At 33.6% G+C, this 14949-nt stretch overlaps 1 protein-coding gene across 3 annotated transcripts in view; it reads right to left on the reverse strand.

The window, feature by feature from the left end:
* Positions 1-14949, reverse strand: part of GULP1 (GULP PTB domain containing engulfment adaptor 1) — a 269420-nt gene that overhangs the window by 20082 nt on the left and 234389 nt on the right. For all 3 annotated transcript variants that reach the window (XM_049615355.1, XM_049615357.1, XM_049615356.1), the window contains 2 exons: positions 7257-7373; positions 6486-6578 (listed from right to left, as the gene is read on the reverse strand). In XM_049615355.1, coding sequence (XP_049471312.1) covers positions 6486-6578; positions 7257-7373 — 210 coding nt within the window. The remainder of the gene's footprint in view (positions 1-6485; positions 6579-7256; positions 7374-14949) is intronic.

The raw sequence follows: 14949 nt of genomic DNA on the forward strand, positions 1-14949 counted from the left end.
CCTGGCAAGAGTCCTATTTGGTTAAAAGCATCCATAGCCAGAAAAGTAAAATGTAAGCATCCAGGCACAAGAATCAAGAGGAACAATTTGATTGAACTTGCTATGCCCACATCTTATAATGGAACAATCTTCCGGGGGCATTCACGAGGCTAGGAGGGCAGAATAAACCTTTTTTTCTGATACAAATACAGGCAGCACTGCCATGTGAATGTAATAAATGGAAATCAGATTGTTCCTAGATAATTAGTACCAAATGGTGGAAACCCAACCTCTAATCTATTGCCAAACCACTAGAACACAGCAAAAAGCAAACAGCACAGTCAAGTAACGGAAATTTCTCAGTGTATCTAAATGACTGTATAAAATAAGGACCCAATTTCTAAAACCAATGAAAAGATTTCCACAATTTCAGTGTGATACAGAGATATATAATATGGATACTATCAAAGGCTATTTCATTTGCCTTAGGAAAGGAACTTATTGAACAGAGTGGTATTTAGGAGACATGTAAGCATTATATTTGTCAAGAAAAGTTAAAAAATAGGATGGCAATTTATACATGAGAAAACAAAAAATGGATATATATTGAAGATATACATTGGTTTGTAGTTAGAAATGTCTTTTAATTTTAATATTGAGCAAAAAATAAGTCTCCTACTTTGTTTTTTTAGCTAGAACTGAACTACTCTAGAACTTCATACTGGGTAAATTTATACTTGGTGTATTAACTAAAGCAATAAACAACAGTCCAATAAAAAATAGTCTTTTTCTGGTGACAGAAAAAAAAAATAAACTTTTTTCATTCAAGTACTATAATCATGAGCCCAGATCTCCTTCTTTAGTTCCATAAGCATCTCCAGGTGGCTGTCCAGTAGGCAGAACTAATATGAGGAAAAGTGAAATATTCTTTGTTATGCACCTTCACCAAGTCATGTCTATTTTGAAAAATGGTACCACTACCCAGATGCTCAGGATAAAACCCTACAGGACAATTCTGACCTCTCTTTTATTCTACAGCCCCCAACCAATCCATCAGTAAGTCCTGAAAGCTCTACTTCCAAAATGTATCAAGTTACATACACCATCTGAAATGATAGAATTCTAGACTAATTTCTTCTCCCTCTCCTAGGATACTGAAATAGCCTCCTAGACAGTTTAGGGGACCTCATTTTGGCGTTTTTTACAGACCCTGGTGTATAGGTCAGTCAGACGATCCCCAAATCCCCTGTTTAAAACCTGTAAGTAACTTCACAGTGCAATTAGAAAAAAAAAATAACAAAATGAAATCTACCGGCCCTATAAAATCTAGCCCCTGACTCTCTCTCCAATGTCATCTCCAACTATTTTGGCTTATGGTCAGTATGTTCCAGGCACAAAGGTCTTGTTACTGTTTCCAGTCCTTTACACTAACTTTTTACCATTCAGGTCTCAATTCGAACGCTACCTTCCCAGAAAGGGTTTCCCATGATTACTGTCTCTAAAACAGTCCCCGCCCATTCTCTCCTACTCTGCTCTATTTTATTTTATTCATAGCATATATCAGATTTGAATTTTTATATTTATTTATTCATTTACCTAGGAGTTGATTACCCACCCCTCTTTCTTTCCCCCATGGGATATAAATTTCTTAACAGCTGAAATTCATATACTGCTAAAACCCAACAGCCTAGAATATCATATGACTATGTTAGATATTCAATAAATATTTTACAAGCTGCCATAACAGATCACAACTGTATCTAATGTGTGTAATTAGCAAATGTGAGAAAACAAAAATCAAAATGATATACACTGTCATACATAAGACATCTCACTAAGATACTATTTCATAAAAGGAGTGATGACTTGGTGGGATTAGGGAAAATAAAAATGAGATTACAATTTACACAATGAAAGTTTGAAAGGACTTTTTAGAATGCCTGAAGATTTTCATTAAAAGTTTGAACCTAAAATTACTTAGTTGTATCTTCAAAACACATCAGTATGACCAATTCACAATGATGTGTATAACAAATACATGGCTGGCTGGCCATCATCTAAGAAATAGCAACCTTTCCTTAGGGTGACTTTGGGGAGTGCAGGGAAGTGTATCTATGTTCTGACCCACACAGCAATTCCTTAACGTACAAAGGTTTTCAGTCTGGAACATTCTACTTTTTTACATTTTTAATTTGTAAAAAATTAAAAATTAATTTTTTTAATTTAATTGTAAAAAATTTAAAATTTACATTTTTAATTTATGATTTAACACAGAATAAAAGATTCAATACCTCTAAAACTGAATTTTCTGATGAGAAGATCTGATTTATTTGAACCATTGTTCTGTGTTACAGAAATTCAACTATAACTTTGGGCCTCTTCCTAGGAAAAATAGCTTTTGATCTTTCAGTTATCTAATCAAATTTTACCAAAAATGTTTCTAAATTTTCTGATGGTTCCCATCATTGCCTTTATCTGCTATTTGATCACACACTGATAAGAACAGCATCCAAACTAGGGATTTGAATTATTTTCATTTTCTACATTACTTTTAATATCACCCTCCCCCATAATTCCATTCCTACTTTTGTTCTCTTCTCTCCTTCTTCCCAAAGAGACCATTTAAAAGCTAAGATTAGAGATAAACCTTTTATTGTACTTTGACTAATACTTGTTTGATGTGGACTACACTGTGTTTAATTTGCAAATTCTGATATTTCAAGAAATTGTTTTTTATATGCTTATTTTTATGAACCAAATTATAGTGTCAAATCATTTACAGAGAACCATTTCTGAATTAGTGTTTTATATGGCAAAAGAGTTACTTCTGTGTGACTTCAGAAAATTTGGCTCCCAGTAGGGATCAAGACCTGTCTTGGGCTGGTCTTTTGAGAAAAATCATCTGTCTTGGGGATTCCTCTCACCATAACACACTGAAAGCTCATGGAGAATCTGATGCCAAATTAATTTTATATACCAAACCCATCTATATTATAATTTTGATGTGCATAATTGGATTCATACTTCATTTCAGCACTTCTTCAATTCATGTGTTAATTGCTGCCTCTAATCCTTTAAACAAACTGCTGAGAACTTTAGCCATTTTGGAGCATTCTATCCTTCAGTCCTTTGAAAGCAAAGGAAATAAAGTTTGTTTCCAGAGTTACAAGCCCAATAGGCATTTACTGTGCATTAACTTTGCTACACATGATGGCACTCTATGAAGTGCTTTGGGTTCTGGCTGTGTCCTATAAAACTGATGGCCAAATTTCATAAGAAAGTTGCAATTTAGAAAATTGCTTTTCCATAGACCCATTACAAGCTATTAAACAAGAGTTACCTATACTTTAAATTTATATTTTATTTACAATTTTCATTGTTTTTGAAATTCAATTTTAATAATTTGAATCATTAACAAAACTTAACAGAGTGGATATTTATAAGCATGGCAGCATTTCATACTAAATAACTATAGATAAGTTAATTCAGTTCATTTTTTAAGTTTATTTATTTTTAGAGAGAGAGAGAGAGAGAGAGAGAGAACACCCCAGAGAGGGAGAGAGAATTCCAAGCAGGCTCCGTCCTGTCAGCGCAGAGCCCAAAGCAGAGCTCAAATTCATGAACTGTGAGATCATGACCTGAGCTGAGATCAAGAGTTGGATGCTTAACCAACTGAGCCCCCCAGGTGCTCCTAATTCAGCTCATTTTTAGTATCAGAAAATTGGGAGATCATTTTAAGAAATGTGAAATAAATATAGCACTTGGTGTTATATTAATATATTTCACAGTTACCTAAGTAAAATTGAAAATGAAAGGCAAACATATTTGTTCATAATCTCTCCAAAAAATATTCAGGCATCAGATATCTTGTAGCAATTCAAAAATGTTGAGTCTCCTTCCTTTAAAAATCAAATAATTTTTATTTTTTTATCTTAAAGAAGATGTACATCCTTCAGTATAACAGCAATTTCAAAAACAATAATAAGCCTTTAGAAACTGAAAAATTATAAGACAAGTAATTTTTTCAAGTTAAAATAAAGAGAAAATACAAGGATATTGCTATGACAAATGAATATAATTGCAAACTTATAATTTGAGTTATTTACATAATGATCATTGCAGCAATAATTTTGTGTATTAAATGCAAAAAATGGGTTAGAGAAAATTATATCTATTTTTAAAATTCCACCTTTTAGTTATAGTCTTTGAAGCATTCTGAGACACATTCAGTACTGAGATGAACACAATGCTTATAATAGTTATTAAATGACAACTTCTGGAGAGGTGATCCTTTTTTCTTTTAAAGTTTATTTATTTATTTTGAGAGAGAGAGAGCACACACAAAGTGCACACGCGCACACATGCAAGCAGTAGAGGGGCAGAAGGAGAGGGAGAGAGAATCTTAAGCAGGCTCCACACCCAATGCAAAGCCCAACCCAGTGCTCAGTTTTACGACTGTGAGATCATGACTTGAGCCAAAATCAAGAGCTGGATGCTCAACTGACAGCCATCCAGGCACCCCTGGCTAATCCTTTTTAATAACAGGCTATTTGAATCACATTATTGTTTTTTATATAACTGACTCTACCAAATAGAATTGCTAAATAAATGAACATACAGACAGTCTGTGTGTTTCATTTACATATCAACTGTCACAGTCACGGCTTGTGATGGCTATCTCAGCCAGAGGATCACAGGGAACTGATACAAGTGTCATCTCTTCATTCCTCCTGACCCTTGCCATTTCTGAAGCTGACTTGGTGACCATGTCAGATCACCAATGCACATGCATAACCCCCATCCTGACCTACCTTCTTCTCAGTTGTCTTAGTGGTAGTCTAGGGCAGTGCCTGCTTTTAGGAAATAAAAGAACGGAGTGCTATTTCATGATTCATCAACATGCCCCAGACTCCTCTGCTCCTCCCAGATCCACCTTTCCCCTCAAAATGAGGTCTTAGTTCTGTGTCTAGAGACAGAGTGTAAAAAGTGAGCAAGCTTTGGGTTTGTATCCAAAATGGTAATGGATCTTATTTTATTCCTTTGCAAACATAAAGACTAAAAAAAAGCTACTATTCATATGCAATGAGATCTAGGAACAACGCTTTATTAAGACTGCTTAAGAAGGTAACTTCCTTTCATTTATGTTTATTTCACATAACTTATAGTTTGTTTCACAAGATAACTTATAGTAAGACTTTCAACAAAACACAAAATGGTGTTACTTCATTTTGGGACCAATGTTGGAAGGAGTTTGAGCTGATTCTCTAGTCCTTGGGACCAGCGAGGCAAGAAAAAAAAATCATAATCCTGATGAGAAGCAAACAATGATAGTGGTGAAGAGAAGAAAAAAAAAACAGAAAGGAATATTATAATAAAGACGGTCTCATTGTGCATAACAAAGGTACATAGGAATGTAGGAACCTCCTCACTCCCAAGCTCTCTCATTTTGGCCATATCAGCCCCACTACCATATGTATATGTCAAGCAAAGGAAATGACAACTGCTTCAGTGAGAAAGATAGAAAAGTGTGAGTTTAAAAGAAAGAAGAATTTTTGAACCATTTCCAGGGCACGCCAATTTGAAAACCTGAATGAAATTTCTTATACAAGCATTTTTAGGATGAAGAATTGGTGAAATACTAGATAGATAGATAGATAGATAGATAGATAGATCTTTTCACTGAGTTAGCCTAGAGTCTGAACCAAAATGGACTTGCAAATAAAAATTAGAAACAAAAATTCTTTTTAAAAGTTTGTAAATGCCATAATTGTGTTTTAGTTTGTGCTATAGATTCCTATTTTTAAAATGCAAAATAAAACATACTTTACTAGAGATCGGTAGCACAGATGATTCAAGAAGAAAGACAGTTTTCTAAGTATATTTTGTCAGAAAAAAATGTTGTTTTAAATTCCGTCTTCCTCCTCCAAAAGATTCCCTTAGCCAAAATCACAAAAAAAAAATGACATCATACATGGTATTGGGGAAAGGATTTCAAATCTATGATAAACCAAAAGTAAACAATTTAACTATAAATATTTGAGAGTTGTCTACAGAGACTACCATTCATTTTAGTGTCTGAAATACAACTGTATCACTCCCAGTGGAAACCCTTGCTATGCAATATAAGAAACCAAAGTCAGTCTTGTAGACAATTCAATTTCTATAATGAAATTCAACACTCCAAGGGTAGATTGGCTTAGGTCCTTAAATCTAACCTCAGTCAATAGTAATCAATAGAAATAAAAGAAAGAATATGCCACAAACTGAGGGAGGGCTTATTCTACAAAACATGAGCAAAAAGAGCAACATGAAAAAACAACTCTGGTCAGAACTACCTAGGTAAGTGTAATTTTTTAATTAGCACCTTTCACCTCTACCCATGTTTAGTTTTAAATTACTGATCCCAGAGTATTATTTGAAACATCACAGAGCTGATAATCCAGAGATGTTTTATCCCCAAGAAGTCTTGTTTCTAAGGATAACATGCACATAGTCTATATACTTACTGGAGATGTTGATACTTGGGTTATTCTTAATTGGCTTTCCAAATCTTGCACTCTGTTTTTAAGTTCCATGTTTTCGGTTTCTAAGTCTTGAATCTAAAAAGCAATGATTATTGAATAACCTTCAGAAATTTGTTCTTGTAAGATACTGGCTGTTATATTGGCTACATTAATGAATATGATTTCATATTATTTAAAATTTTAACGTACTCTTTGCACAGGGGACAAAATTATTTGATAAAGGCTGGGAAACATCAGGGAATTCTAGGTCACTGGAAAGATATTATTAAATTTAAAATATGTTTTTACATGTGTGCAAATTCCATGTTTCTAATACCTCATCTTTGTGTTTTCGTGTTGCACTATGCAATCTGTTACCCATAATCTTGGAGTATAACCGCAAGACAGTGAAACTTGCTTATGATGATTTTGAAGAGAGTGGAGAAAGGGTGTAATTTAATTACAAAGGAATCTGATCTGCATGGGAAACCACTTACCCAGCATCTGCTGCTTCTGCTGCTCTGATCCCCATGAGAAGCATCAGGAAGTGAAGCAAAGTCACATGAGAACACTAAGTTCTTGTGGGAATTCAATATAAAATGGTTAAAAACTGTGCAGGGGATCAGGAATGAAAAATTATAGGAACACAGTGAAAGCAGTTCCAATCAGTGTGGGGGAAATTTAATGGCAGGCCTTCTAAATTTGTTTGATGATATGCAAGTTTCCCTGTACTTACATCACACAAATGTGAAACAAAAAGTTTAGTTTACTCACTCTTTTCTGTAATCCTGCGATCTGTTTTCTTGTTTCGACATCTTTCCCTCCAGATTCTAGAAATTTCCTGTATGCCAGGTCAAATGCTTGGCCAATTGTTAAAGTTATTTCTTCAGCCTTTGTAAAATTCAAAGAAGATTTGCATTTTAACAATACTATGTCATGTTAGACTGTTCTTTGAATCAAGAAAAACATTCACATGAGGAACTTCAAAAGGCAGACGGCTGCAGGTAAGAGAGGTAGTAAATGAACCAAGTAGTCTTTGGTAACATGATAATTCAATGCCTACCCATGCACAACATTAAAAAAGTTTTGATCATTAAATGAAAGCTGTTGAAGTTGGAAGCAAGAGTTCTATCCACCCTCTCATCTATTTTATCATAGTATTTTTTCCCAGTTTGTTTTTCTTCTTTCATCAAATATGTGGCACCTATTAAAAGAAAGCACAGTGCCCAAACTGCAGTCTCTCTTTTCTCTTGCTACTTATTTGCTCTTCCTAATGAGGAGGGCATGTTGAACATGGCAGGTAACTTGAATGAGGCGGGCTGGGTGGTGTCCCGGAAAACTTGAGGTATGCCCTCTCTAAGTGGAGAACTCAGTTCCAATTCATTGTTGGCTTGTGGAAATGGGCAATTCCAACTCAGAGTTGTCAGATTTTAAATATGTGAGATGAGGTCAGAAATCTGAACTTTTATATGAAAATTCCCAATATTAAGTGATAGTAAACCATATTATTTGTTGTTCAGTTAAACAACATAGATCTATCATTTGAATTTGGCCTTATAAACAATTCAGTTTCTGGTTGACCAAGCAGAAACTGCCACAGATGTCCTGGGTCCACCAGTTCATTCCTTCCTCATTCATACCTGGACTGGTATCAGTGTCTTGCACAATGTAAACACTAAATAAAAATGTATTTAGTTTATTAACATTTTATTTAAAAATATTGGTAGAGGCATTAATTGATTTAACACATCATGAATAAGTCCTATTGAATTATAAGACTTCCAGATGACATTAAAAACTGGTGGTAATATTAAATCTTGAAAATGCCACGCTTTAATTTGCTGCAAATCCTAAAACTTTGTGATACGCTATTAAAAATCTAAATTGAAAATATGCTTTTTTAATAACACATTTTTTTAATGTCTCAAGTGTTTACTTAAATTCTAGTTAGTTAACATATGGTGTAATATTAGTTTCAGGAGTAGAATTTGGTGAGTTATCACTTACATATAACACTCAGTGCTCATCACACAAGTGCCCTCCTTAATCCCCATCACATTTAGCCCATCCCCCTACCTCCCTTCCAGCAACCCACAGTTTGTTCTCTATAGTTGAGTCTTTTTTATGAATAACACAGATTTAATTAAGACATTGTCATTTTTGTAGTTCACTAAATGTTTAAGGAGGGCTTTTAGTCATCAAAAAAGAAATTTATAGTGTTTAACTCAGGAAACTAAAGAATACAAAATATATGCTGAAAATTATATTAAATACCATTGGTCTTACAACAAAAGTAGAAAAAAGGGGGGGGGGAAGCTACATTAAGGAATATTAAAGAAATGAAAATGCCAGATACCAAACCATATGTACTCAATGATTCAAACTAATGAAAAAGTTTACATATAAAAAAATGAGTTGTATTGATTGTTAGGATCACATATAATATTAAAACATAGTAAATGTGGTTATAATAGATTGTAGGATTACCAATTTTTTTATATCTCTAACTTTAAAATTTTAGGTGATGTGTTCATTGTATTTGTTTTACAATAAGACATTTGTAAACTATGATTTTTTTCTACTTTTTAAATTATATTGTCCTCTTAATAAGACAATATATTACCCTCAAATACTTAAGATGTACACTACATAGAATCATTTCAGTGGTAACAAGGTTGTTTCATCATTAATAACATTTGATATCGTTATAATTGTTTACAATAACTTTTAAAAAATCATAATCTTTTTATGATCTTTTTATGATAAGACATGTCTTTTTCTTAAAACAGAACTTAGTTCCCTAGTAAATATTTTGCATACATTACCTCACTTGATTCTCATAATTAATTTATGAGATGGGGATTATTATTACCTCCATAATACATATGGGGGCTGCAATTCTTTTTTTTTTAAGTTTATTTATTTTTGAGAGAGACAGAGAGGGAAACAGCATCCAAAGTAGGCTTTGCACTGACAGTAGAGAGCCCTACACAGGGCTCAAGCCCACGAACCATGAGATCATGACCTGAGCCGAAGTCAGATGCTTAACCGACTGAACCAACCAGGCACCTCGGGGCTGCAATTCTGGAAGGTCTCAGTTTGTGAGGCGAGAATCTGAATTCATATCCAAAATATTTGGCTCTACAAGCCTCAGATTTTTTTATAAGCAATAAAATGTATAGATCATATTGCACAATAAGATTGTGTTATGATAAATGTATATACCTATATATTCACCATATCACTAAACATATAGAATATTTCTATCATCCCAGAAAGTTCTCCAATGCCTACTTTCAGTCAAATCACATTTCTTATGTGTAACCATTGCTATAATTTCATCACCATAAATCAGTTTTGTCTGTCCTTGTATCCATAAAACTGAGCCATATAGTATATATTCTTTTTTGTCTGGCTTCTTTTGGAGTTTCTCAGATGTTGTATGTATCATTTGTTATATCCTAGTTATAAATAAAACAGCTACAAACATTCTTCTAAAATCATTTTGTGGACATCTGTTTTCAAAATCTGAATATCTACAATGGAAATGCTAAATCATAGAATAGCTCTATGTTTGACATTATAAGAAACAGCTGAACTGTTTTGCAAAGTAATTGTACCATTTTACATTCCCACCAGCAATAAGAGAGTTCTCGTTGCTCCTCATTCTCACTGACATCATTGACGAACAGTCTTTTTATTTTGTCACCTTACTGGATGAGTGATGCTATCTCAAAGTGTTTTTAATTTGAATTTCCTTGTTGAGTAATTACAACAGCCCAGTTTCCTGAATGACTAAGCTAAGAAGATTTTTCTCCCCGATCATTTAATGAATACAAAGAGCAAGAATGTTTTAAATTAAAAAAAAAAAATATTTCAAAAAATTATTACAAGGCAAACATGAAATTAATAAGAATATATAATAAATAGTTTACAAATAAAGCTTGTGAAAGCTTTATTATTCTATTACTAATAACGTATAATTCTTTTGACACATGAACCCTTTTTCACAATTAGTAAAAGAGTAAGAGAGAAGTTTTAAACTTTGCCTTATTTACATCTCACTCAACATAATTAAAGAAAATGTGTACGTAGGAAGAAGCTTTCATCTGCTTATTGGGGCCGCTACTTAAATTTTATCAAGTGCAATATCCAGTGAATAAAGTATACATATTAACATTTGGAAACAAAGCTGTGAAAACATGATGGCTGCACAGTTCATAGTGACTGTATATTCACCTTATATTACAGAAACCAAATAAGTCATATCATAATGAATATCCTTATTCTAATTTCATTTCTTAAACTTAATGAGATGACTACAGTAGTTGTATAAATATTAAATCATAATAACACGACATGATACCAATAAAGTAAGTTCCAGTTTTGCGGCATACTAGGGTAGACCTTCATCTAAATTTCAAGCAAGCTCTTAGAAATTCACAGAAGTACTAGGGGCGCCTGGGTGGCTCAGTCGGTTAAGCGTGCGACTTCAGCTCAGGTCACGATCTCACAGTCCGTGAGTTCGAGCCCCGCGTCGGGCTCTGGGCTGATGGCTCAGAGCCTGGAGCCTGCTTCCGATTCTGTCTCCCTCTCTCTCTGCCCCTCCCCTGTTCATGCTCTGTCTCTCTCTGTGTCAAAAATAAATAAACGTTTAAAAAAAAAAAAAAAGAAAGAAATTCACAGAAGTACTGAATATATAAAATACATGTAATTAAGAGAATGAAGCTTTGCCCCAGGAAGAGAGCAGAGCGACTCTGGCTGGAGAGGTCACAGTCATGGGAATAATATGTCATGATGGAAGAATGTGAAATGGGAATCTAGTTTCTTGGACTGTAATTCTGCTTCTGTTGCTATCTAGCTTTGTGACTCCGAGGAAGGCACTAAATCTCTCTGGCCTAGATTTCCCTAAAATAAGATGAAAGGGTTGGACCAAATAGGGCATAAATTATTTTCCAGGATTTTTAAGATTAATAAGCAGTTATAGGAAATAATACAGAGAGATCCTAGGTAGCCTTCATGCACTTTCTCCCATTGGTAACAGAATACAAAAAACAAACAAACAAGCAAAAACTATCTTACAAATCACACCAACCAATATGGATATTAATATAATCAAGATACAGAATAATTCCATCACCACAAAATTCCTTCATCTTGCTGTTTTACAGCCACACCCTCTTCCAGTCTACCCTTACCATTTCCTTACACCCTGAAAATCACTATTCTGTTCTCCATTTCTTTAATTCTGTCATTTCAAGAATATTATAGAAATGGAATCATATAGTATGTAAGCTTTTGGGATTGACTTTCTTTACTCCATAATTATCTGGAGAGTCATGGAAGTTGTTGCATGCATTACTAGTTCACTCCTTTTTCTTGCTGAGTAGTATCCCATGAATTTGTTGTACTTGAATTTGTTTAGCCATTCACCCATTATCTGAGATATTTGTACTTTGGGACTATTACTAATAAGCTGCTATAAACATTCATGTGTAGGTTTTTGTATACACGCACATTTTTTATTTCTCTGGGATAAATGCCCAAATGGGTAATGTTATAGTTGCATGTTTAGTGTTTTATGAAATTGCCCACTGTTTATGCCAGTGTTTGTACCAATTTATATTCTCATAGCTATGTACAAGTGGACCATATTTCCATCTCCACACCAACATCTGGTATTCCCACTATTTTTTATTATACTCTTTCTAATAGTTGCATAGTGATCCCTCATTTTGATTTTAATTTGCCTTTCCCTAATGGATACCAATGTTAACATCTTTTCACGTGTATTTGCCATCTGACTATCTTCTTCAATGCAATGATCCTTCATATCTTATGCCCACTTTCCAATTTGATAAATTGTTTTCATGCTGTTGAGTTTTGAAAGTTCTTTGTCTGATGTAAGTTTGTAAATATTTTTTCTCATTCTAGGTAATCTTCTTATCTTCTTCATAAGGCCTTTCATGCATACACACAAATATTATTTTTGATGAAGCCCAATTTGCCACCTTTTCCATTTATGAGTCCTGGTTTGGGTGTCAAGTCTGAGAACTCTGCCTATCCCTACACGCTGAAGATTCTCCCTGTGTTTTTCTCTAAATGTTTATAGTTGTGCATTTTACATTTAAGTCCATGATGCATTTTCAGTTAATTTTTGTATAACGTGTGAGATTTTAGTCAATGTGCATTTTATTTACCCATGGAGGTCCAACTTCACAAGCACCATTTATTGAAAAGGATATCTTTTGCATTTTGCATGTGTTGCATCACTTTTGTGCCTTTATCAAAAATCAGTGGTATATATTTGTGTGGATTGACTATTGTGTTCTCCACTCTGTTTCGTTAATCTATTGCTCTGCCCCTTCACCAAAACTACAGTCTTGATTACTGTATGTATTAAGTCTTGAAATAGGGTAAACTTTTTTCTACTTTATTGGTCTTTTTCAAAACTGTTTTAGCAATTCTAGTTCATTTGCCTTTTTATATAAATTTTAGAATCCTCTTGCCTATACCTATAAAAAATCTTGCTATGATTTTGAAAGAAATTGTGTTAAACCTGTACATTAATTTGGAGAGAACTGACATACAGACTAGATTCAGTCTTCCAATCTATGAACATTGCATATCACTCCTTGTATCTATATCTATTTTTATTTCTTTCATAAGCAATTTGTAATTTTCAGCATATAAGTCCTGTACAAGTTTTACATCTCTGGTTAGATTTACACCTATGTATTTTTTTAAGCAATTGTAAATTTTTGTATCCATGTGTTCATTGCTCATATACAGCAATACAATTGATTTTTGTATATTTATCATGTATTCTGCCACCTTGTTGAACTCGTTTATTAGATCTAGGTGTTTTTGTTGGAATCTTTTGAAGTAATATTTCTTCTTTTACAATCTTTTGCTTTTTATTTTCTTATTTTGCCTTATTGCGAAGTCTAGAACTTCCAGGACTGTGTTTAGTAAGAGTAGTAGAGTAAAAATCCTTGCCTCGTTCTCAGTCTTGGGAAGAAGGCATTCAGCTTTTTCACCACTAAGTAAAATGTAACCTATAGTCTTAAATGTTCTTTGTCAAATAAAGTTTCTTATATTGCTATTTTTCTGAGTTTCTAGCCCTGAATGAGTGTTGATTTTTACAATTTTTTTTAAGCATTGACTGATATGATCATATGGTTTTTCTTCTAAAGCCTATTAACATGATTGATCACATGGTTGGATTTTTGAATGCTGGACAAGACTGTATCCCTGGAACACACTCTACCTGGTCTTGGTGTGTAATTCCTTTTATATATTGCAGAATTATATTTGCTAATAATTCATTAGAAATTCTTGCATATATATTCCTTGGGGATATAGCTTGGTCTCTAGTTTGTTTCTTTTTCACTGTCTTTGTCTCGTTTGGTATTAGGGAATACACTAGTTTCATAAAATGAATTGAGGGGTGCTCTCATCTCTTCTGTTTTTTGAAATAGGTTGTGCAGGATGTTAATTCCTCTATAAGCATTTAATAGATTCCTCCAGTGAAACTATCTAGGCATGAAGAGTTTTCTTTTAATAAGTTTTAAATTATAAATTCCATTACCTTTGGTGTAAGAGGCCTATCCAAGTTATATATTTAATGTTTGGTGATTTATGGTAGTATTTATCTCTTAAGAAATTGATCCAATTCATCTATATTGTCAATTTTTTGTGCATACAGTTATTTATAGTATTCTCTTATTGTTCCTTTGCTATCTGAGGGTCTGCAGTTAAATCTGTTTCATTCCTGACACTGGTAACTACTGTCTGTTCTTTTTCATTTTTACTTTGCTAATCTCACTAAAATTTAGATACTTTTATGATCTTTCAAAGAACCAGCTCTGTTTCTTTAGTTTCTCTATTGTTTTTGTTTTCAATTTTATTAATTTCTCCTTTTATCATTCTTATTTTCTTCCTTTAGGTTTGTTTCTAAGGACTTGAAATAGGAGCTTAGATCATTGACTTGAGACTTCCTTTTCTCTAATGTATTAATTTAGTTGTCATAAATTTCTCTCGGCACTGTTTTAGCTGCATTACACAAATGCTGATAACATTCTATTTCACTTATATACATTTCACTGCATTTTAAGTTTCCTTTGAGAAATCCTCTCTGACATACAGAATATTTGCAAGTATGATGTTTCATCTCCAATTTTTGAAGAATTTTGTTACTGATCTGTAAATTGATTTCCTTGTTGTTTCAATTTTTTTAAAAAAATTTTGTGTTTATTATTTTTGAGAGAGAGACAGAGACAGAGAGCACAAGTGAGGGAGGGGCAGAGAGAGAGGGAGACACAGAATTTGAAGCAGACTCCAGGCTCTGAGCTGTCAGCACAGAGCCCGACTCAGGGCTGGAATTCACAGACTGTGAGATCATGACCTGAGCTGAAGGCAGATGCTTAACCAAGCCACCCAGGCACCCTATTGTTTCAATTCCTTA

The sequence above is a fragment of the Panthera uncia genome (assembly GCF_023721935.1).
Source record: "Panthera uncia isolate 11264 chromosome C1 unlocalized genomic scaffold, Puncia_PCG_1.0 HiC_scaffold_3, whole genome shotgun sequence".
Taxonomy (NCBI): domain Eukaryota; kingdom Metazoa; phylum Chordata; class Mammalia; order Carnivora; family Felidae; genus Panthera; species Panthera uncia.